Here is a 23,615-nt window from a genome sequence, read left to right on the forward strand (position 1 = left end):
AGACGTGGGCAGGGCCTGGCACAGGGTGGGGAGGGGTCTCAGGGGGTCACTTAGGTTGCTGCTGAGACCATCTTTGGCAGAGGGACCTGACCGTCACCGGCCTATGTCCCCCACAAAGCATGTCAGATATGCCAAATCCTGGCATGGGTGGACACGGCTCCCATCTGGCGGTGTAAATAATCAGGCCGTGGGCATCGGATCCCTGGAGAGAAGACCAGTCATGTGTCGGCCCCGTCCAAGGGTTATAGCGGAAGTGTGTGTGGGTGGCTGTCCTGGGGCCACAGATGGACCTGGTTGTCAGCCACGATCTTTCCTGATATCTGTACGTGTAATTATAGAGTGTTATTTGCTGAACTTGAGCTGTAGACGATTATTAAAAGGGCGTCCATTTGTGATTGCATGAGACACACCACTCATGGACATGTTTCCACTGTGTGACTTCTCTTCACCGCTCAGGGGTTGGGGGGGGTGTCTCTCCCCAAACAGGAGGACGGTCCCCACCCCCTTGCCCATTCTCTAGGATGAGTTATAGTCTCATTTGAACTCTTTGCCGGAAAGATGTGATAGGCATTCAAGGAATCCTTGTCCTGTTCCCCTGCATTTTCTAAGGAGTTTGAATAATAGCACAGTACCTTGTACGATATTTATATTCCAAGGAACACAAAGTGCTCGGCAGGCATAATCCTGTTCATCCTCTCTGTGTCCCCAAGTGCTGGGGAACTGCTTTCTCTCCCCGAGTCCTTTAGCAGAGCATCGTCCCCGAAAGGCCAGGTGGCCTGCCGGAGCCGCACAGCATGTGGCTGTCCCCGAGGCCACCGTCCTGAGATCCGGGAGACTGGTGGTTCTGCCTTCTCCGAGAGCCCAGGTGGCCACCCGTGTCACTGTGATCCTTGGAGGCATCCCTGCCTCCCATGGCAGCCGTGGCTTCACTCATTCCTCCACGCTTTGATGCTGTCAGAAGTGCCTTTCTCCCCAGATGCACAAGATAAAACAAATGCAGGAAGGAAAAAATATGCTGGTGATCGGAAAATCCTTTCTCCAGACTCCTTTGACAGGCTCTTCTGAGTCCTCGGCACCTTCCCTCCCAATTTACAGCGACCTTGGGAGTGAAGGCTGTGCCTCCGACTGTGTCCCCACATGGGTCTGCCCCAGGCCCAGGGGCTCAGGCAGTCGTGGCCCTGGGGGTGCAGGCAAGGAGAGCTACACGTACGACCCCCACCCTAGCAGAGACAGCACTCCTTCCTAACACTGGCACCCTGCCTGAGTATGTTACTGGGTGTGGGTGGCCTCAGGCTCCAAGCTGTTTCCCCTTGAGTATTGACAAGTTCTGGAGTTCGGGGAAAAGACATGTCCAAGGGTCATCGCCCCCTCTTCCCCACTGTCCCAGCAAAGGGCAGCGTGCCAACAGGGAACAGAGCCTCTAGAAGGGGCCAGGGCAAAGGACCGTCAGCTTCCCTCTTGGGAGGTGCTTCCCTCTTGGGAGGTCCTTCCCATGCCTGCCCCCTGTCCCTTCAGCATTTTAGCCTACTTCCTCTCATGTGTCCCCAAAGAGGGACATGAAGCAGCTGTGTGCTTTCCTGGGCGTCCTCTGTCCAGGTCCCTGAGAAGAATCTCGCAGTCAGGGCCTCCAGCCTCCCGCTACCCGGAGGGAGTGGGATGGCAGGGGTCAGTTTGGGAAGTGCCGGGCTAGTAAGTGCTCCTGTGTGTCCCTTCTCCCCAGCACCCACCTCTGCATGCTTGGCTGGCCCAGGAAGGACCATGATGGTGGTGGGAATCGATGTTTATGGACTGGTGAATGATCACTTCTGCTTTACAAGGCTGGCAGGAGCTTTGTGTCATCCACTGCTCTTTGGCGTCCTGGCCACACATCATTCTGTGGTCCTTCTGGGGGCTGTTCCTCAGGCTTCCTTCCGGCAGCCTCTGGCCCACTTCAGGCCCCCCTAGGCGGTTCTGGGCTTGTCTCTACCTCCTTTTTCACTTCTCCTGCCCCAACGACCCCGTGCTCAGCTTGAGAAGTAGGAAGATGCCGGCACCTGAGGAAGCTGATCTGGGACCTGTGGTCTGATTGGAGGCTTCCAGGTGGCTCGGGCTGGGGTGCAGCTGGAGGTGGGGCAGGTGAGCCACCGTGTTCTGCAGGCCTTTCTCCCAGTTGGCGGAGTAGTTGCAGAAAACCAGAGTGTAAAGGGGCTGCATTAGGGTAGCGCAGCATGGACACCCCTTACTCTCCGGGCATCAGACGTATCAGGGACTAGGCCCTCTCTCGGCACCCTGCCCTGGCCTTTGAAGCCCAGAGACAGACCCAGACCCTCCCTGCCCCCGGGGCGGGTCAGCCTGGAGTCCTGTAGATGCCTTGGTTTGAGTGAGCCCCTGGGCAGGGCAGATGCCCTCCGTGCTGAGGCCAGAAAGCCCAAACAGATGGGCAGTGCTCAGCAAAGCCGGCCTCCTCCCCTCCTGGGGTCAGAGAACACCAAGCCCTTTGTGCAGCCAGCTGGGGGCCCGGGCTGCTGGTGCCTGGACCTTTATCCCCAGCCAAGACTGTCAACAGGGGCTGTCCTCAAAGTCTCCAATGGGATTTCCCTCGTCACAGACTCTTTGAATGTCGCGTACTTCTTAGAGTTTGAGGGTACACGAGGTATTGTGACAGGACCCACTCTCAACAGACGGGGGGTTCTGGTGTGTTGGAGAGGGGGTTACTGTGGTCTCCATGTCTCTGCAAAGCTTGCTGGAGAGAAGTGGACTCTTGAAACATAATTTAAGAGCTCTGTGAACCTCCAAGTCATGCAGCAACCAGACACAGCATCCCTGAAGTTTGGCCATGTTTAAATGCTCTCTCCTAGAACCATCTGAGAAAATAACCTCATTCTGCAATAATCAAAATGTAACTGGGTTTTAGATATGCAAATGCTTTATGTAATGTTTATTTGGAGGAAAATTCAGCTCAGAAATATGGGTGTGATCTCCCTGTCACCTATGTAAGCTGGTGATATGGAGCTGCGAGGTGAAGTTGTAAAGAAATTGGAGGCTTTGAGAGAAAGTGTGGGGTCAAAAAAAGAATGACTGAGGAGTCATGCTGTTTCACTTTAAATTATGCACAAGCTCAGTGCGAGCCAAAACCATGGGGGGCTGCCCGCCAAGCCAGGAGGGCTGAGGCTGGATTACTAGAAGTATAGAGCTCAGAGTATAGGAGGTGAGAGGGTTATCTTTGTACTCTGCGCTGTCCCCTCCATCGCTGTAATCTAAGTGCGAGTGTGGGACAGGGATGAGACAAAGGTGTAAAAGCTGTGGAATAGACCAGAAGAAGACTTGGGAAAGCATGGTAGATACAGACCTGCATATATTTAAAAGCCTGCCACACTTGTGTTTGGTGGGCTGCTCGGGCAAAACTGGGATAGGTGTGTCAGCCACAGGGAAGTGCATTCTTGAGTTACTAAGAAAGAATTCTTGATGAGCCCAAATTGTGCAAAGGTGGGATGGTGGGTATGGACGGATGCTGAGTGCTGGGACCCTGGGTGTGCAAGTGGGGACTGGTCTGCCTGGGGCCAGGGACAGCCTCACAAGGAGACTTCTCACCCAGTGATCACCTCCCCTCTGTGCTCTGATCTTCCTGCCTGCAGGGTGACTTCGGCAAAGACATTGTCTGGCTCCCCGCCCCCCTTTATGGCTGTGACACTGAATGAGCTGCAGGGTCCCTTGGAAGCAAGGGGTGTCTGCAATACAAAATAGCCGACCCACTGCTGGTGCTGATGTATTGTCCCTTTTCCCTGGGATGAAGTTCTTGGCAGGCTGGCTTCTCCCAGGGCCAGACTGGACCATTACTAGCTGCATGTCGGGCTGTGAAATTAAAGTCGTTTTGGTTTTCTTTTTTATTCTCCACATCCACTAATTTATTAAATGCCATTAAATGCTGCGCTCGGCCGTGGCTCATAGAGAGCACTGGGGAGTGCTGAGACTTAGTGTTTGAAAAGCTCCTGCAAAGCAGAGGGGGTGAGGCTGGTGGGGTGCAGGGGCCAAGTTGGGGGGCTCTGCAGAGACACATGAGGCCACAGGGATGAAAACAGCCCGGGGGCTCTGAGGGGAAGTGGGGCAGATGAGCAGGCAACTTACACAGGCAAACGAGGGGCTAAGGGCGGTGATTTGGGAGTAACTTGGGGCTCTTGGGGGTTCTAGGAGTAGGGATGAGGGCGGTAATGGGGTTTTTTTTATTCAGGTGGGTTTGTGTGTCTGGGTCTGGTCCTGTTCCTAGGCTGTGGCCTGCTCAGGCCCTCCCACCCCTTTCTACCCATCCGTCCATCCATCTGTCCATGGAGCAAATGTTGATATAGTAGCCCAGGCGTGTTCTGGGTCCTCCCATGGAAAAGGAATGGATGAGTGTGAACCTGGCCCCGGAAGCTGGTGTTTTAGTGGGGGTGGGTGACAAGTCTACACAGAAGGCTTGGCAGGTCCCTCATGTGCTGCACGGGGCTCAGCCCAGGCACAGGAGGTCGCCCTCAGGGAAGGCCACCCCTGTATGGGGGACAGACTATTGGCAGCCGTGAGGGGATGCAGGGAGTGGCTGTCCGCTGCACTAAGTCAGGGGTAGAAGCTCAGAAGGGAGTTTGGTTTGAAGGGGAAATTATGGGACTCACCCCCAGAGAAATGGGATGCCCCCGTGAAAAATACATAAGGACATAAGACAGAAACATATATTAAAACTACAAATCAATAGGATTCAAACTAAAGAGGAGGAAAAATGCCATGGGGGATATTTGGCTAATTACATAAATGAGGTGAGCCTGGAGTGCTTGATCACTCTGTGGCCATAGCCTGGCTAGGCCTCAGTTTGCCTGGTGTGCCTCTGGTGGATGGGCCCAACCGTGATGAGGAAGGTCCTGGGATGGCCCTTGGAAAGGGCCTGAACCTTCTCTTCCCTGCAGTCAGCTAAGGGCCTGCACAGGAGAGCCCTGTAGGAGGGACACCCAAAGCCATTGCCAGGGATGAGGTACTGTTCTAGGCTTTGGGGATTTAGCAATGAACTAAATAGACCCAAATAGACTCCTTGCCCTCATGGAGATCAAGGCCTTGGGCAAATGCAAGGGTAGGAACTTGTTTTCTCACATTTGGATGTGGATTTATGTGGGGCGTGGAATTGAAAACACTTAGAGATGTCCTCAGTTGGGGCAGGGGTAGGGAGCAGGAAAGCTCGGTAGTCAGGACAGTTGCTGGGCCTCGCCGGCTGGAGAGGGGTGCTGACCAGGCCTGGACTGCACCATGTTGGCTGGTGACCTCGGGTCAGCCGGTGCTAACCTTGGCCAGATCCTGATTCCCTGAGTCACCCTGCCTCACCCCGGAGTCTCTTCCTGCCTTGGGTTTGACTGTGGCTCGGTCCTTTCCGCTGAGACAGCCCTCTGGTTTTGGAAGGAAATTTTCCCAGAGGCCGCCAGCTAAGTTCTCTGGCACTGAGCTCTGGCCGTACCACCGCAGCCTTGTCTCCTTCCTGTGTGGGGCACCTTCCGCGGGGGGCTGCTCTCCTTCCCCCGTTCCTGCCGCATCCTCCCCAGCCCCGTGCTCTGGCTTCGGAGGTCTGCTTCCTGTCTGCTCGCCCTCCTGCCCAGCTAACCTGTTCTGCCGTCAGCTCCTCCCTCCTGCCCGGTGCCATGCACCAGACAACGGCCTCTTCCCTGCTCCCGCCCCGGTTCTCACCAGCTCCCCAGATGGATGGAGTCTTTTAGCTCTTCACTCCTCTCATGGTTTATTGTCCCTCTCAGAACCGGGATGCTGCTCCAGCCCTGGAGGGAACACACCAGGTTCTTTCTGTGATGGCTGTCTTCTTGAGGCGATAGCCAGAGGGTGGACGCCTGGCATGGGGATGGGGCTAGGGCAGGGTTTCTTGACTTCTCTCCAAATTTGGGGCTGCGTAGTTCTTTGTGGTGAGGGATTGTCCTGTGCATTGTAGGTCGTTTGGCAGTAACCCTGGCCTCTACTCACTCAGATGTCAGTAGGAGCTCCCTACTCCAAGTTGTGAGAAGCAAAAATGTCCCCAGACGTTGCCAGATGTCCCCAGAGGAGCAAAATCGCTCTGGGCTGAGAACCACCGGGCAGGGATGTGACAGCACCGTGTCTCAGGCTTGGCTAAGCCCGTGCTGGCAGGGACTTGAGAAATTCTCTAGCCCAAAGCCTACATTTAAAAGAAATTGGGCGTCAGAGAGCTAACGAATTGTAAGGTCTCACAGGGGAGCAGCATGATGAAAGCAGTGTTTTGGAAAAAGGATTCAGGCAGCTCTGTGCAGGCTGGGCTGAGAAACAGGCCAGAGGCAGGAAGGAGAGCGTGGTTGGGACCTGGGCGTGAGGCAGGGGCCAAGAGCGCCTTCCACCTGTCGGCCCAGGCTCAGTATGCACTCAATGGTCTCCTAGAAGGAGGGTATGGGAGAGGCCTCACACCCAAGGCCAGGAATCCAGGTGTGGGTCCAGCCTGGCAGCGGGACGGCTGCCTGTCTCCTCTTGCTGTCCTTATCTGTGAATTTAGGGCCTGATTGTTTAGGTTTTCTTCCTGCCTAGAGGCTCTGCTCGTGGGTCTGAGAAGGGAGCAGGGGCTTCATCTCAGTAGGAGAGCCCAGAGGGTATGGAAGAGTGGCAGTGGGGTGTGCAGGAGGCCCCCCCAATTGTACTGCAGTGGCGACATTCACTCAGCAGACATTGTGTGTGACGCCCCCTACACCCCAGGACTTAAGTACAGGCAGTGTGTGGGGACTGCCCCAGCTGTAGGCAGCGGGTCTCACCTGGGATCTAGCCCAGGACGTGGTGGGAGCTCAGACAGGGAGTGAGAGGGTGCAGGAATGGGGCCAGAGCGACAAGCCCTTCTCCTGGAAGGAGGCTCCTGGGCAGGGCTTTGGGAAGCTTGCAGACCAAGTCAAAAAATGTGGAGCATGAAGTCAGAGAACCATTTTGAGAGAGATGACCAGGTCCTGGGAGTTTCTGAGCTGTTGAGGTTTTCCCGTATAGAGGCTCTTGGACTTCATGGCAGTTCTCCCCGGGAGGGAGATGGAGAACGGAGGTACAGAGGGCCCCTGCTGGACCCACTCCCCGTGGGAACTGGTTTCCGGGGAAAGGTGTGCTGTGAGAATTTTCCCAGGCCCAGGGAGGGTCCTGGGGGCCCCAGGGTCCCCACCGCAGGGTGGTAGGGGCATCCTGCAGCTCTGGGGGTCCCAAAGCCAGGTGTCTTTATCAGGCTTCTCTGTCTGCAAGGAGTGACCTGGCAGCCTTGGGGTTTCCTCTCAATCATTGCAGCCTCTGGCTTTTAGAGCCATAAATCTTCAGCATGAAGATCATGAATTTCCGTGGTATGATTAATGAAAGAAAAATTGAGACGGCAGTATAGAAACTGACCAGATTGAAAAAAGTCAGTATGAGAAGTTGGATGGAAGTTTCGGAACTTCTGACCCGGCCTGGAGCGCCACCTAGTGGTTATGGGGGTGGTGGCACCCATTCCCCCTGCAAAGCTCGGTGGATGCCCATTGATTGGGTGGATGCTCTCGGCCAAGTGTGCCCATACCTTGGGAGCCTTGACGTAGTTCCACTGGGACTGCTCCCAGGTACAGGGGGCACAGGACCACTCCACGGCGTGGGCAACCCAGGAAGCTGCTCCACTTATTCCCACTCCTCCCTGGCTGCTTGAACCATCTCTGCTTTAGTAATGCATGGGAATACCCCCATTTCTTTTGTCATGCACAGCCTGGATCACCTTTCTGGTTCCTCATCTATGAAAATCTCCTCATCTTTTAAAGCCCAGCAAGTCCTGTCAAGCCTGCCTTATAAATAGACTTCGTTGTACTGCTGCTCACCGGTCCTCCAGAGCTGTCTGGTGAAGGTCACCACCAGCTCGTGCCTGATCCCTGCCGTGGCCTCCCAGTTGCTCTCCCAGCTTTCCCCATTGCCCTCTGGGGGCCGTCTCTGAACATCAGCCAGAGTGATCTATTGGAAACATACATCATGTCACTCTCCAGCCCTAGGGGCTTCCCAGCACGCTAAGAACACCCCCACCTTGTCTTTACTGATGCCTGCAAGATCTTGTCCCATCTGTCCCCTGCCACCCCACCTCCTGGTCCCCTACCACGTGTCACCTCCTTCACTCTGTTGCAGCACACGGGCAGCTTGCTCATCCCGGGGTTGGCCAGCCTCTTTCCTACCTCAGGGCTTTTGCACATGCTGTTACCTCTATCTAGAACATTCTTCCACCACTTCCCCTCTTCATTTGGGTCCTTACTTAAATGCCACCTTTCTTAGAGGCCTTCTGTGACTACCCTGTCCCCCGATACTTTCTAACTCCTTGCCATCCTTATTTTTCTTCATGGCACATGCCATCACCTGAAATTGTGCTACTTGTTTGCTTATGGAACATTATGTCCCCTATAAGAATAGCCTGTTCATGGGGGGAGGGGCGGTTTGCCTGTGCTGCTCACCTCCCCCCCCCCCCCAGCACTCAGAACAGGCCCTGGCACTTACTAAATGGGGGGCTCAGTTTGGGTGTGTGGACTGAATGAGGGAAGAAAATGCCACCTCCTCGGGCAGCCTCTCCCCCTGACCTTCCCTGCACGCACGTGAGAACTGCTCTCTGCCTACTTGTGGGCCGCCTTGTCTTTGCTGGTCCTTCGGGGTCTCCTCTCTGGAGCTAGAGCAGCTCGAGAGCAGGGGTGTGCTCGATACCTGGGGTCACAGCACAGCTCCTGGCACCTAGGAGCTGCTCAGTCAATGCCTTTCCGAGACCAGCACCTGGTGCTGGCCACCCACTTCCCATGCTTTCTTCCATTTAAATTCTCTCAGCAATCCAGAAGGCGGGCGATATTATTCTCATTGGGCATACAAGGAGTTTGCAAGGTCACACCACCGTGAAAAGCTGGAACCGGGTGTCAGATCCATGTCTGTGCCCCGCCAAGCCCTTGTGTGTCTGCTTTCGCCCTGCCTGGAATGTTCTTGTCCCCCCCCCCCGCCCCAAATCCACCTGTCCTTTGGGGACTGACTGCCTCCTCCAAAGGACATCACGGGCCAGGACAGTGGTTGGCTCCTTGCAACTCCTGTACTATTTATTTGGCACTGGTGTATGCAGCGTGGGGTCGATGCTGCTTTTTCATTGCTCCCGTCCAGCCAGAGCGGAGGTCCCAAGAAGGCAGGTCGCTGAAGAGGTTGTGGCTCTTTTGGCCCGGGACACTGCAGGCTGCAGGTACTCAGTAAATATCGGCTGACTGATGGATTGGCCCCGCAGACTCTGCATACAGACTCCGCATACTTTCTCGGAGCTGCCGGAGGCACGGGGTGGGGGGGGGAGTGTCGGCTGTACGGAGCATAAAACAAGGCAGCTGTGCAGACGCGCAGCCAACGAAAGTGGAGTTGTCCCCAGGTGAAGCCGGGGGCGTTGCAGCCCCGGGGGCGCCGTGGAGGAGAGTCGGTTTTCGGGCCTGGGGCGCTGGCTGCTGGCTCACGTGGACGGGTGGCCAAGGCAGTGATGGATTCGCGAGTTTCCTTCTCCCCCATCTGTGGGAAACTTGTTCTCCAGGCTCCAGAGAGCACGGGCATGTGGGCAGGGCAGCGGGACACAGGCGCCCGAGGGTCTGGCTCTGAGATTCTTCCCGGCCCCCGAGACAAGTCCTTACTCACTTTTGCTGTCCACTGTGCCCTCCTGCCGGACTCCTTCCTGAATGCTGGGGCCTCTCCACTGACAAGGGGAAGAACCGCCACCACCCGTGTGGGTCTGGGACCTTCTGTAGCTGTTACAAGGTTCTGCCTGTGTCTTTTAAAATTGGATGCTCAGAGCGACCGTAGGAGGTTTGTGAAGCTAGTATAATGCCATTTGCCAGACGGGGCAACTGAGGCATGGAGAGCCTGAGGGTTTGTCTAGGTCACACAGCCGACGTGGTGTGGGCCCGTGGCCCTGTCTGACCTGCAGCCCCATCCCCGCCTTTCCCAGTCGCAGAGTGGGCGGTAGGGCCATGCAGCCTTCAGGGGCCGTGGAGATGAGCCCAGAAGCAGTGCTGATCTAACGGCTTTCCTTTCTCTCCAGCTCTGTGGCTGCGGGCTGCTTGGAGTGGGCATTTGGCTATCCGTGTCCCAAGGCAACTTTGCCACCTTCTCCCCCAGCTTCCCCTCGCTGTCTGCAGCCAACCTAGTCATCGCCATCGGCACCATTGTCATGGTGACGGGCTTCCTCGGCTGCCTGGGGGCCATCAAGGAAAACAAGTGCCTCCTCCTCAGTGTAAGTTGGACCCCATATCCCCCCAGCCCCCCCCGAGCTCTGTTTCCCTACATTTGGGCCACTGAGACAGGCAAGGCCTGGGACAACCATCAGCCTCCTGGATGCCCAGCCTGAGCCCAGGGAAATTGTTTGTAGAATGTTCTTTGCCTGACCACACCCCTCATCCTCATGATGGGGTATCCCTGCCCTAGTTGTCCCTCCCACTCCTTGATTGGCTGTCTCCTGTATCTCTGTCCCTTACTCTCTGGGGATTCCTCAGAAGTAGCTGGCCTCTCCCTGACCTGGGAAGCCCTGTCTAGGTGCCACTTTTCCCCTGCCCCCCTGCCATCCTTGTGTGCACCCCATTCCTGGCCATGACCACTACCATGTGCCTACATCTAGGCTTTCTCTTTCCAGTTTTTCATCGTCCTGTTGATCATCCTCCTAGCAGAGCTGATCTTGCTTATCCTCTTCTTTGTCTACATGGACAAGGTGAGCCTTACGAGCTGGAGGGGGCATATGGAGTGTCACTGGGGTTGGGGCAGGGCCAGCCCGAGAAGCACTGACAGGGAGGATCTCTGAGGAGGGCAGGAGGGAGAATGGAAACAGGGGAGCCAGGAGAGGCCGGGATGAAAGGTTTTGGTGGGGGCAAGCGTGGGGAAGGTGAGTTTGCGGGGCACGGTGGGGGGCTTATTACCTGTGTAGTCTTGGGAAATAGAATCCTCTAAATCACCCACGGGGGCAGTGGACTGCCTCTGGCATTAGTGAGCTCCCCATCACTGGGAGTATTCAAGCATAGTTGTGCTGACCCCTTGGAGGAGGGATTCAGGTGTCTGCCCTCAACCTGACAGGTGAATGAGAACGCCAGGAAGGACCTGAAAGAGGGCCTGCTGCTGTACAACACAGAGAACAACGTGGGGCTGAAGAACGCCTGGAACATCATCCAGGCCGAGGTGAAGGGCCGGTGGGGGGCGGGGGGGCTCAGACTCTGCCCAGGGGGCCGGGAAGGCTGCTGGGTGGCACACCATACAGGGGATGCCTCTGGAGAGGGACAGCAGGGGAGTGGAGGCGGGTGAGCAGGATCTGGACACAGGACCGAGTGCCTTAAATGGGTACAGGGAACTAGGAAGGACAGATCATCTTTACTGTAGCAACAGGGTTGCCTCGCTGATCGTGGCTCAGGCAAGGAGGCCCCAGTTCCAAGAGGAAAACAAGTCTGTGCCACCCAGAGGCCCCATGTCAAGCCCTGGGGAGGGGGGCAGCCGGCTTGGGACGGTCCCCAAAGCAGAGTGGGCGGGGTGGTGAGTGAGCAGAGGGCTGAGCGCTCCTGCCCGGGGCCCGGTGCCCAGCTCAGAGAGGCAGGTGGGTGTCACCTTCTCAGCGCTCCGGCCTCCAGGGAGGGGCTGTGGCTCCTCGTCTGGGTCCAGATGAGGCCCAAAGAAGGGGCCAGAAGGAGGCCCTTGTCTCCTTCGCTGACCTGCAGGGAGGCAGGTTTGTGGGGCCGGGTTGGTCTGGGCGGGGAAGGCCCGGAGGACCGCGGGCTGCGGGCGTCTGACCCTGTGGGCTGGCACCTGCAGATGCGCTGCTGCGGCGTCACCGGCCCCACGGACTGGTACCCGGTGCTGGGGGAGAACACGGTGCCCGACCGCTGCTGTGTGGAGAACTCCCAGGGCTGTGGGCACAACACCACCACCCCTCTGTGGAGAACGGTGAGGCTGGACGCGGCTGCCCCCGGGCCGCCTCCCAGAAGCCTGTGGGGGGGATGGTGCGGCACCAGGACACCTGCAGGGGAGGGGCGGTGGGGTGGACCCATGGTTGGGGGTGTCAGAGGGTGTGGGTTGAATGGGGCTCTGAGGCTGTGCAGTGGGGCCTTGTAGGCCGAACCCTGGGGGCGAGGGGTGGGGGGGCGGGGACAGGTGGGAAGCGAGGTGGTGGCTGGGCAGGAGGGGGCGCTCTCCGTCCTGCCACTGCTTTAACCTGGGGTCACCGCTCCCCAGGGCTGCTACGAGAAGGTGAAGATGTGGTTTGATGACAACAAGCACGTGCTTGGCACCGTGGGGATGTGCATCCTTATCATGCAGGTGAGAGCCTCACGGCTCCCCGGCTGGAGCTGAGACGCACGCACGTGCACAGACGCGCACACGCACACACACAGACACAGACACACAGATACACGCACACACACAGACACACACAGACACAGACACAGACACACAGACGCACACAGACACACACACAGACACAGACACATAGACGCACACAGACACACAGACGCACACACACACAGACACACGCACACACAGACACGCACACACACAGACACACAGACACACACAGACGCACACACACACGCGCACACACACAGACGCACACACACAGACGCGCACACACACACACACACACACACAGACGCACACAGACACACACACACAGACACACACAGACACAGACACACACAGACACAGACGCACACACACACAGACGCACACACACACAGACACACAGACGCACACACATAGACACACACAGACACAGACACACACAGACACAGATGCACACACACACAGACGCACACACACACAGACGCACACAGACACACCCCCCCAGCTGACCCAGGCAGCCCACACGCATTCCCGCTCCGCTCTGCCCCAAGACCTTCTCTTTCAGTGCCTGTCCCAGCCCGGCAGGCACAGTAGGGCCCGGCTTTCCCGGCATTCCCTCCGAGCCTTGGGCCCGGTGCCGGCATTGCACGAGTCCCTGGGTGGGTTTGCTGGAGAACACGCCTGCCCGCCTTCCCAGGGACACTTACCTCGGGACTGAGCTGAGTGAAAGCTGAGTCCCCGGGTAACACGCCTGTGCACAGGCTCGTGCTCCGCAGGCGGCTGGCAGCCGCGTCGCCTATGACGTGTATGTGAGCTGGACAGGCTGCCTAGCTTCCATGCCTTAATTTCCACATCAGTATAATGGGCACGATCCCCATGCCGCGTCTTAGCATCAAGTGAGCTCCGGCCATGTCCCAGTGTGTGGAGCAGGACCGGGCGGCTAGGGAGAGCTCCACAAGTGTTAGCGTCCCTAGCAAGCGCTCAGTGAGCAGCCGTGCTGTGCAGGCTCTCACCCGGATGCTGGAGAGGGACAAGGAAGGGATCCCTGCCTCCCTCCCTGACCTTTCTGGGGCAAGCGCTTCCTGGGCTCTCTCCTTTGTCCACGCATGTATGGCTCCTCCGAGCAGGAGTGTGCAGTGCCTGATTCCCCTCGGAGCCCTCGAACTTGGCTGGCCGGTCCCTGACAAGGTGGCTGACGTCCTGCATCAAGTGACCTTTCTGGCCCCAACCCCTTGGTCCCACGGGTCTGACCATGTCCGAAGTCTGCGAGCTTTCAGGCTCAGCAGACGAGCCCGCTGTCATTTCGGCAGAGCTCTGATGGGAGATGTGCACATGGGGGCCAAACTGCATTCCGCGTTGAGGCCTGGACCAGAACCAGCCAGGGTCCCCTCCAGTTACGCCCGAACACTGAGCACGAGAGCCGTGCGGGCCGCGCCGTGTCTCCCGGGCCCCTGCTTTACGGCGCGAGCCCACGGCCCGCTCTCCGTGGTGCCCATGGGGCCGGAGGCTGGCTTCCCCCTGCCTCCTGCATGGCCCGGGGTCAGCACCCCAGTCAGGATTCAGGAGTTGAGGGAACACAGGTGAGCGTGAACGTTGTCCTGGGCACATCAGTGGTGAAGACACACCTGCCGCTGCCAAGACCTCATGTCGTGTGCTCCAGAACCGAGCGGGGTGACCCGGCACGGCTTTGGTGTTCTTGCCACCTTCCTGTCCCCCTCCTCAGTTCCTTGGGAGCTACCACTTAGGACAGGTCCTTTGTGGGTCCGGTCTTCACCTCAGCCCTCGGAAGTAGGCAGATTTCTGAGCCTCCGGGCTGTGTGATATTCCGTACAAACGGCTCTGAGGGGCTGAGCTCCTGGGTGTGTAGCCTCCTTCTGCTGGCACGTTTCAAGCCCATGAGTGGTTGTCCCCACTCACTCCAGGTGCCAAGTGGCAGACCCCAGGCCACCGTCCCAGGCCCTCTTCCCCTTGTCTTTCAGATTCTGGGCATGGCCTTCTCCATGACCCTCTTCCAGCACATCCACCGGACTGGTAAAAAGTACGACGCCTGAGCCGGCTGGCTGGGAGCACCCCGGCCCCCACACGGACACTGTGCCGGGAAAGAAGATTTGAGCTTTGTGTTGCCTGCCTGCGCTCTCCAGACTGCTGACCCCTGCACCCACCTCCCCAGCCCGCTGGCCCCCAGCCCACCCCGCCTCAGCCTACTTGGTGGGTGGAGGGCCAGGGAGGAGGAGGTGTGGAAGAGGTGCACACAGACCTTGGGTGCTGGGGGCGCCTGGATTCCTGCATCTGTGTATTTGCCAAAGAAGACAGGGTGGGCCGGGTTCGTGCTCCAGGAGCCCCCCAGCACGGATGCATTTCTGCCCCTGCCCTTCCTCGCCCCGACACTTTGTCCCCACGGGGGTGGGGAGCAGAGTGCCCCCCAGGTGGAGGACTGCCCAGTGGAGGCCACTGGCGTCCACGGCCACCCCCGGGGGAGGGCTGGCGGGGGCGGGGGTCTGACCGCCTCTGGGCGAGGCCCCCGGGAGCATTTTGCCCAGGCTTTTTATACCTTACAGTGTAACTTTTTTATTTTATTTTACTCTGATTATGGTTATTCAGGAATATTATCTCTCAGATAAGTTTAGGGTTAGCTTTCTGATTTATAACTTTTTATTGCGTTGATTTCTGTAATGGTTTGATTTTTTTTTTTCCTGAGGGTAGGGGACAGGTGGGGAGAGAGGATGTCTGTCAGGTTTCAGTCAGGACAAACCACTGTGCCCAGGCGCACCAGGCCCTGGCTCAGGACGCTCTGAGCAGGAGGGAGAATGGGCCAGGCAGTGGGGACTGGGCGTCCATGGCCCCGGGGGGCCTGGAAGAGGCATGGGCGGGGGGGTGGCATCCTGTGCAGGGGTGAGGCGTTTGCTGATGCCGGCGGCAGTTGGGGGTCCTCTGGGGGGCTGGCGCAGTGCTTCACCAGGAACGTGGCCAGGGCTCTTGTGGGTCCTTATTCTTCACTGATGAGCAGTCTTTCTTGTTTCCCTTCTTCCTCCCTCCTGCCCTCTGCTGGTATGGGAGGCTCCCCCTTCCGCCCCATGCGGGCATTCCCGCGACAGGTTCTGCAAACCCCAGTTACTTTCACAGACATTCCTGCTAGAAACTCTCGGACAAATACCTCTCTAGTTCAGATGCTGCTCACTTTCTCACATTGCTTCTGGAAGGGGAAGCGGTCCTTATGTTTTGCTGCTCAGACAGTGGCAGAGGGCCCGTGACCATCAGGAGGGGAAGGTGGAGCTGGGGCCCACGATCATTCCAGCCACATCCAGCCACATTCACTGGGCGGCAGAGTCCCTGCGGGGGGCGGGGGGGGAGATGGCCCTGGGGCCCCAGGATCCTCATCCCCTTCCTTGGGGTTCACTGATGGTGGAGTGGTGGCACTCATGTCCTCCATGGCCCCCAGGAGAAGCCCAGAGAGGTCAGACTGGGTCTTGCTACAGTTGCCTGAGGAAGCAGGCAGCCTAAGTCACGGAATAGGAGCTGAACAGGCAGGGTGGGGCGTCTGACTGCAGCAGGGACCCCCATAGGACTTAATGCTGGCCTGATGGAGTGTTTTTGCGGTTTGAAAAAAATAAAGTCAAGAATTCACGTGACTGAGCTCGAAAAGGCTATCCACGAGCCAGCTAGGGTTGGTGCCCTTCCCCAACGGGGCCTCATGTGGGGCATCTGCCTTTTTCCTGCACCATTTGGCTCAGCCCCTTGATTTCCTACCAAGCCCATGTCTCCTCTCCAGCCTCCACTTGGCTGTTCCAAAAGCTGAGACCTGGCCCCCCAGCCAGCAACGCCTCTACTCGCCTAAGTAAAATACAGTCGGGACCAGAAGTACAGAACTTTTGGTGTGTTCAGGATTCCAGAGTTTGGGGGGTGGGGCGTGGAGAGTAGGGTGGTCTCAGCGAGTCAGGCAGAGTAAAGACCACCCCCCTGAGACAGGCGCAGAGGTACCCCTGGGGATGCTGGGGAGGTTGGTCCTTGGGTGGAGGATGTGGCAAGCACACTAGTGAGCCAAACTGCCCTCCCAGGTCTTCTGGCGCTGCTGTGTTCCTGGTTAGGAGCTGCAGCTGCCGCCCCGGGGCCTCCCCGCTGCAGGGCACAGAGCAGACATGTCATCACACCGGGGACAGTCGCCTGGTGGGACTTGATGCATAAGGACCTTATGCTTGGGGGTGGGGGTGGGATGGGGCAGGTTCGTTCATGCCTATCAATGCAATTTCAATTTTTGTTCAAATCCATAGCAAAAGCCTAACACCTGGGGGGGATGTGTATAGCCTCCCTGGCAATCTTACATTTCTGGAGCTTCAGGAGTGTCCTCTGGCCCTGGAGCCTCAGCCGCAGTCCCCCTCTCCCTGCCAGCACCCTCTCCCCTCACCTGTCCGCCTTGTCCACAGTCCTCCAGACTGCCTTCCTGCCTCACCCCGTGCTTGGCTGTGTAGGCGTTTGAGGCTCCCCTGGGTGGAAGGCACGAGTGGTGGGGGGTGCTCTTCCAAGCCCCTTGCCCTTCCTGCAGGTTGGTACCCACAGCCCATGGAAGGCCACGCCGCATGATGTCTGTGTGGTGGCCCCGTGGCCCCATGTCTTTTCAGTTTCTCCCGACTGTGATCTCATTGGGGCAGGGTTACCTGAATGAACCCTCTCACCTGGGGCTTCCCTGGCCCAAATCTGAGTGAGTTCAGTCAGCTCTGATGCGGCAGTTTACAGATTCGACTTAGAAGGTTAAGGTTCTGTAGACAGCTTCAAGGGAGTGCCGGCCAGAGACCTGGCCTTTTCCTGCAGCCATCTTGCAGAGGAGGTGGGCAAGCAGGGACTGAGAATTACCCTTGGGGGGGTTGTAGCAGGTGTTGGGGGGCAAGTCTCCACCTCCACGGCCCAGCTGGAGCACTGTCCCCCCTCTCCCCACCAGCATGGGCCTACATCATGGGCTCTCACTCCAGGAAGGTGGGTGACCCCACCCCAGACCCTCATGCGGATGTTCTGGTTTGACTTGGACCCGGGTGGCCATCCCTCCTTGCTTTGGTGGCCCCCAAACAGTCCAGGTGGCTGGAAATGACTGTCCCCGCCTCTGCAGCCCCCTGCCCACCCACACTGGTGGAGGTGCTAACTAGCAGGGACCTGGTGTAGGACGGGAGCTGGGTGCCGGGTGCCTGGAGCCCCCCCTTTGTCCCTGCGCCCTTCCGCATCCGGCCTCCCGTGGTCCTGGACTCCCATCTCGCTCCTCCGCGCCTCAGCGAGGCAGTGGTCCTGGCAGGTCCTGGCCTCCCTGCGCCTTCTGGGCCCCTGAGGGCCGGAGCCAGGGGCTCATGCCCACACCCCGCCCAGCCCTGGGAGCGTGGGAGAGCAGGGCCAGCTCGCTTGTTGGGTTCAGATGCACTTTCCTGCTTGCGATGCCGTATCTGTGCGCTTCCTTCATCCTGGTCCTGGCTTTCTTGAACACCATGTTTTTAGCATGTTTTTAAATAAAAACTGATAACGTGTCAAAAGCACAAACAGGAGGTCTCTTCATGGTGTGTTTGTGTTCGCTCAGCCATGGTTGTGCCTTGACTTCTTGCGGTGGTTGGTGTGAGGGACACAGAGACTCATCAGGCACCGGCCCTACCGTTCATCCAAGACGCCCCACAGCAAGGACTTCCTCCCCACTTCTTGGGCCCAGGTGCCAGGTCTGCTGGGTGCGGGGGGGCTCTGTCTTCTTTGGGGCGCCTGGATACAGGCCTGGTCGGGGACCAGTCCCAGAGGCCCGATCTCTCTGCAGCAGAGGTCGGCTCCCACCTCGGTGTCTGTCACTGGTCACACGTGGCCAGGCCTGTGGGAAGGCCCGGGAGTGTGTTGGGGGAGGGGCAAGGAGTAGGTCATTCGTGGCTTCCCGTAAGGGTCAGGGGCTGTGGGTTTTAGGTATAGTCTCTCCCCAGTCCCCCTGATGTTCCTGGGGTTCGTTTCAGCCTTAGTGTCTTCCAGGGGTTGGGGGGGGACTCACAGCATGATTTGGCCCAGGCTGTGCTCTCTCAGCGCGGCTCTGAGACCCTCAAAGAAGGTACGGGAACAGCAAGTCAGTATGACGGGTCAGCGGGGAGCGAGGGGGCATCATCTACCACGCAGACCCGCTGATCCTGCGGCCTCACGGCTATAGATGTCTCCCAGTGTCCTGGGTGGATTCTGGTGCGTGGAGTTGCCTCGGCTGGTGCAGTCACGGGGACGAGTCGCAGGTGACAGGAGCCCAGAGGTCATCCTCACCCGGGGCCACGTGTATGTGTGCATTGCTGCACGTGTACCGGGCTGGCGTGGGAGCCAAGAGTGAGCGTGCCGTGTGGGCCCTGTAGCAGGAGGGGGCTTCTCTGGACCCCCCCCCCCCACCGCCCATGTGTGGAGGCCGGTCTCTCTCCCTCCTCCTCAAGGCAGTGGCCAAGTTGGCAGGGAGTTGTCCCAGAGCATCAGGCTTTGGGACCCCGTCCTGCAGCTGCTGTGTCCCAAAGCCTCCAGAGGTTTGCTGAGCATTGAGGAGTCTGAGGGGACCCCCTGTCAAAGGTCCAGCTAGAATGGGCTCCCTGAAAACCCTCCTAAGGAGATGCATTGGAAGGGACCTTGTGGCTGTGGAGTCAGGGGTTGGTCATGAACTAGGGGTGGGTGACCCTCCAACATCCTCTGAGGTCTGACCAAGTCATAGGTGTGTGGATGGGAGCCCTTTCCTCTCTGTCCCTTGCTCTGGCTCCTGTCCCCCATGAGTGGATGCTGGCCAGGTTCCCGTGCAGTGTGCTTCTGGGGGACAGAGCGAAGTCCCGGGGCCATGCTCTGTTAGCACTGAACTCAGGTCAAATGAGCTAAGCCATGAAAGGCCAGCTGCGCTGGCTGGGCCGGAGAGATGGTGCTCTTACCAGGGCAGGGCGGGGCGTTGTTTATCCCTGGCCATGTCTGATGACTGGGCTAGAGCCTTCTGGGATGGGTGCTGGGCTCTTCAGCCCATGGGAGGGGGTGAGCGAGATGATCCTGGGGGGCCTTCCCCCATCCCGTGTGCTGTGGGGGGAAAGCTGCCTCCCCATCTGCGCTCAGCAGAGGGCCCGTGAAAAAGGATGGCTTATGAGCTGCAGCAGAACAGGCTTGGTACCCACATGAAAGTGCCTTCAAAATGGCCCAGACCAGGGCTTGCAGGGACAAGATGCTTATCCACCCGAAGACGTATTGAATACTTGGGCCAAGCACCTAGGGTACAGTGGTGAAGGACCCAGACCAAACCCTGTGCTTACAGAGCCAGCAACCCGGTGGGGACCACAGAAGAGCAGACAGGGTTGCAGCTCCGTGCTGTGATCATGCTGTTCACGGGGTGGGAGAGGCGCTGACCCCAACTTGGGGAGGCGATGTCGCAGCTGAGAGCTGAAGACAGCAGTTAACCCAGCAAGGATCGGAAGGTGCGCCCTGCCGATGTCGTTGAAGCGGGCGCACAGGGCAAGCGCGAAGGGGGGGTTCTGGAGAGAGCGGCAGCCACCAGATCACAAGGCACTAAGCCAGGGGCGAGTTTGAAGTGGAAGCCAAGAGCAGGAGCCCTCTGACCGGCTTCAAGTCCTGTGTGCCTGGCTCAGATCTGTGCTTGGGAAGGATCCCTCTGGTTGCGGCGTGCAAAATGGTAAAATGGAACAGGGTAGATGCAGGGACATCAGGGAGGGGCTGTGACAGTGACTTAAGTGAGAGATGATAAAGCCCACAGGCAAGTGTCAGTGGGAGGGAGACCAAAGCACCAGACTTGAGAGACCTACAGGAGAATTGAAAGACTTGGCGATTAACTGGATTTACGGGGGTGGGGGGGCGCCAGGGGAGGGGAGAGCATTCTTGCCATCCATCCAACATGACGTCGGTCGCCCCAGACAGGTAGATGACTAACCGTTTGCACCAAATGGAGGATGAGTGTGTTTTCCGGGCTCATGTGCAGGCAGAGACCAGCGTGGTAGAATTAAATCTCTCTCTTTTTTTTTTTTTTAAAGATTTTATTTATTTATTTGAGAGAGAGAGAATGAGAGAGAGCACATGAGAGGGGGGAGGGTCAGAGGGAGAAGCAGACTCCCTACCGAGCAGGGAGCCTGATGCGGGACTCGATCCAGGGACTCCAGGATCATGACCTGAGCCGAAGGCAGTTGCTTAACCAACTGAGCCACCCAGGTGCCCCTAAATCTCTCTTTTGTTTGCACTGAGCTCCGCAGCTTGCAACATGCTTTCATATATATTATCTAGGTTTCTCTAGACCTCAAGTATTTTAGTTGCTGTCCTGGCGCCTTAACTTTCAGTGCTAGAGACGGGCCATGTCCGGATGAAGAGCACTGGTTTGGGAGCTGGAGGGTCCGAATTCTCACTCTGCGTGTGCTGGTCCTATGAGCCCTGGGTGGTCACTGACCTTGTTCCACTGTCATCTGCACGATGAGGGCAATACCTGTTTTCCAGATTTGCTGTGAGGATTAAATAAAACCACGCACGTAAAGACATCCAGCTGGTGCGTGGACCAGGGTAAGTGCTTGGCAAGAGATTGGCCAAATCTGAGTTCTCAGGAGTCCCCAGACTAGAGGTGGAACCCCAAGGAAGGGCGTCCCCCTGGCTGAAAGCTGGGGACACAGGAGAGTAATCTGGAAAGGGGAGTCGGTATATGGGGGGTGGTAGGAAGCTGTGGAATGGAGATGTGTGGGCTCAGGGGGGCCTCCGTTTTGCTCTGGAATGGCCCAGGAGCAGCATTCAAGACTCCACAGAAATAAGAGGGAAGTCAGATTAAATGACCGTCACTTTGGACACACAAATATTGGCATTGCAATGGTCCCTTCTAACTCATTCAGCGAAGAGGAGGAGGCTATCGATTGAGCCATCTCGTTTTTGCTGAGTTTAATGACAGCTGTGGAGATGGACAGCCGTGCCTCCTTAAGCTAACAGAAAGCAGAGCGCCACGCCACAGGGCCTGCTGCATGTCCCCTCGGTGGCCCCACATGCTGCCGGGCGGCGAGAGCCAGCTGGGGCAAACTGTGGACGCTGCCTGCTTTCCCTGGGTGTCCCGTCACGCAGAGGGGGCGGGGAACCCGTAGAGCAGGGCCACACGGGGGTCTGTGGCCGATTCGGGTGGGTTGAGCCTTGGCTCAGAGATTTTCCATCTGGTGGCCTATGGAGTCTAAGACGTAGCCTCAGCCAACATGCAGAGCGGGGCCGACCCAAGATGCGGACAAGGCGGGCCCCGGTGCTGTCCTTCAGTGGCCTCAGGAAGCCCCTTGCCCTTTGCCTCCCTCCTCGTGCCCCCACTGACGTCCCCACCAATTCCTGGGACCCCAACATATTCCCAGTACATGTCTTTTCTCTGGAAAGGGACTCCAGTTCCTGAAAGGACTCAGCCTTCTTATTTACAGGTTGGCAACTCAGGGAGACACATTGAATTTGACCTCTTCCCCAACTTGGGCGTTCTCTAAACCGCCATTAGGGACTCATGAGCGGCTTTCAATGTTTTAGAAGTCCAGCGGAAATTGCTCGTGACCTTGTCACGAGTGCCCAGGCTAGCGGAAACATGACCCTCTTGGCTGCCCTAGTCACGTCCTCAGTGCAGGGATGCTGTTGGCACCTTGCTGATGGCCAGGGCCGGATGGAAGCTTTCCTCACCACCTTCTTCACCTCTGGCCTGAGCCAAAGGATCGCCCCGGGTCTCTCACAGCACCCCTCCCTTTGTGTTCAGTCCTTGCTCAATTGGGTTTCAGCCCGGGGACAGAAGCAGGAGGAAAAGGCAAGTAGGGGCTTCTCGTGTATTTGTTTTTAAGAAGAAGGTAGTGGAGGGGCCCCTGGGTGGCTCAGTTGTTAAGCGTCTGCCTTCGGCTCGGGTCATGATCCCGGGGTCCTGGGATCGAGCCCCACATCGGGCTCCCTGCTCCACGGGAAGCCAGCTTCTCCCTCTCCCTCTGCCCCTGCTTGTGTTCCCTCTCTCACTGTGTGTCTCTCTGTCAAATAAATAAATAAAATCTTTAAAAAAAAGGAAGAAGAAGGTAGTGGAATGATCTAGGCTTTTGGACCCTGTGTCTCCCCCACCCCCACTGATAGTCTCTCTATTCTCAGTTGGGGAGAGGGAGTAGGAACCAGGGTCCCAGCTCAAAGCAAGCCCACCTTGTGGCAACATGACAGCCTGGCATTGGGGCTGACATGAGGCATGGCACCTGCTGGGAAGCAGTGGCCACAGACAGGACAGGACCAGCTGGCGGCCACCGAGGAGGACAGCTTCACAGAGCTTCTCGCTGCTGCCCACCTACCCGAGGCCCCTCTCGGCCACCAGAGCCTTTCTAGACAGCAGTGACGCTCACCTCACCGCGCTCCTGTGTGCAGGAGGCGGGGGCCCAGAGGGATGCTCTTCCCTCCCCGGCACGCTCGTGGGCTTCTGTGCATGTGCACACGCATGCACACTCACAGTGATGCTGGAGGAGACCATGTGTCCGGGTCCAAAAACATAGGGACCTTGGGCGGGCCCTGGATGGGGTCCAGTCCCTGTCTAATATGCAAGCCATCAGAGGGAATGAACTTGACCAAGGGGGCCGGGGAGACCCATGAGAGCTGGCCAGGCCTGCAGACTAAATCTGCTTACATGTCAAGTGAGCAGGCCCCTTCCAGCTTCTTCCCAGGTGAGAGGCTCACTTCCCATCTGCTTCCCCAGCCCCCTCACCCCAGTCTCGCCATCTTGGGACCCCCAGAGGCCAGCTTTCCCAGGTACTGTTCAGGCTCGCCCACTCGCCCGCCCCGCCAAGTTTTCTAGGCAGAAGAGTGGATGAGATCGGATGAATGGTTTGTGTCATCAAAGCATTTACTTCTTGGTGGCTCCACACTGGGCAACCTGATACCTTCCACTCCTCTGAATCATAAGATTGAAGTTTTTTTGCTTTCAGAGGAAAGAGTGTCCCACTCTGCATTTGGGGATGGGGACAAATTAGCTGGTCCAGGTGCAGAAACACTGTCACTCTGGAGTGAGATGGGCTGGGGGTCTGGGTAATGGTAGCAGCGTGTGTCTTGGCTTCCGATGCTCAGCTGGGAGCCTGAGGGCCAGCCAGAGGGGGCCCCTTGCCCCTGACCCCTCACCACACGCAGCCTCTGCTGCAGTCAGCATGGGGTGACCTGCAGCAGGACGTGCAAACTGAGCCGTGCGTCATGGTGAATGGTGCGGGGACGCTGGCTGACCATAGGCAGAGAGCTTTCAGGGGAATGCAGTCCGAGCCCAGTTGTCTGAGCCTGGCTCTCGCTTGTGGCCATGTGTAGCCACACGTGTGGGCAAGGCAAGGTCCGTTCAAAGAATAGGT

General features: G+C 57.8%; 1 protein-coding gene across 3 annotated transcripts in view; it reads left to right on the forward strand.

The window, feature by feature from the left end:
- TSPAN9 (tetraspanin 9) overlaps nt 1-17,816 on the forward strand; it is a 194,327-nt gene extending 176,511 nt beyond the window's left edge. For all 3 annotated transcript variants that reach the window (XM_032390848.1, XM_032390847.1, XM_032390846.1), the window contains 6 exons: nt 10,031-10,222; nt 10,619-10,693; nt 11,053-11,154; nt 11,779-11,910; nt 12,199-12,282; nt 14,283-17,816. In XM_032390848.1, the coding sequence (XP_032246739.1) occupies nt 10,031-10,222; nt 10,619-10,693; nt 11,053-11,154; nt 11,779-11,910; nt 12,199-12,282; nt 14,283-14,354 (657 nt within the window). In that variant the 3' untranslated portion in view covers nt 14,355-17,816. The remainder of the gene's footprint in view (nt 1-10,030; nt 10,223-10,618; nt 10,694-11,052; nt 11,155-11,778; nt 11,911-12,198; nt 12,283-14,282) is intronic.
- The last annotated feature ends 5,799 nt before the right edge of the window (nt 17,817-23,615 follow it).

Source organism: Phoca vitulina, unplaced genomic scaffold (assembly GCF_004348235.1).
Source record: "Phoca vitulina isolate PV1807 unplaced genomic scaffold, GSC_HSeal_1.0 scaffold59, whole genome shotgun sequence".
Lineage (NCBI taxonomy): Eukaryota > Metazoa > Chordata > Mammalia > Carnivora > Phocidae > Phoca > Phoca vitulina.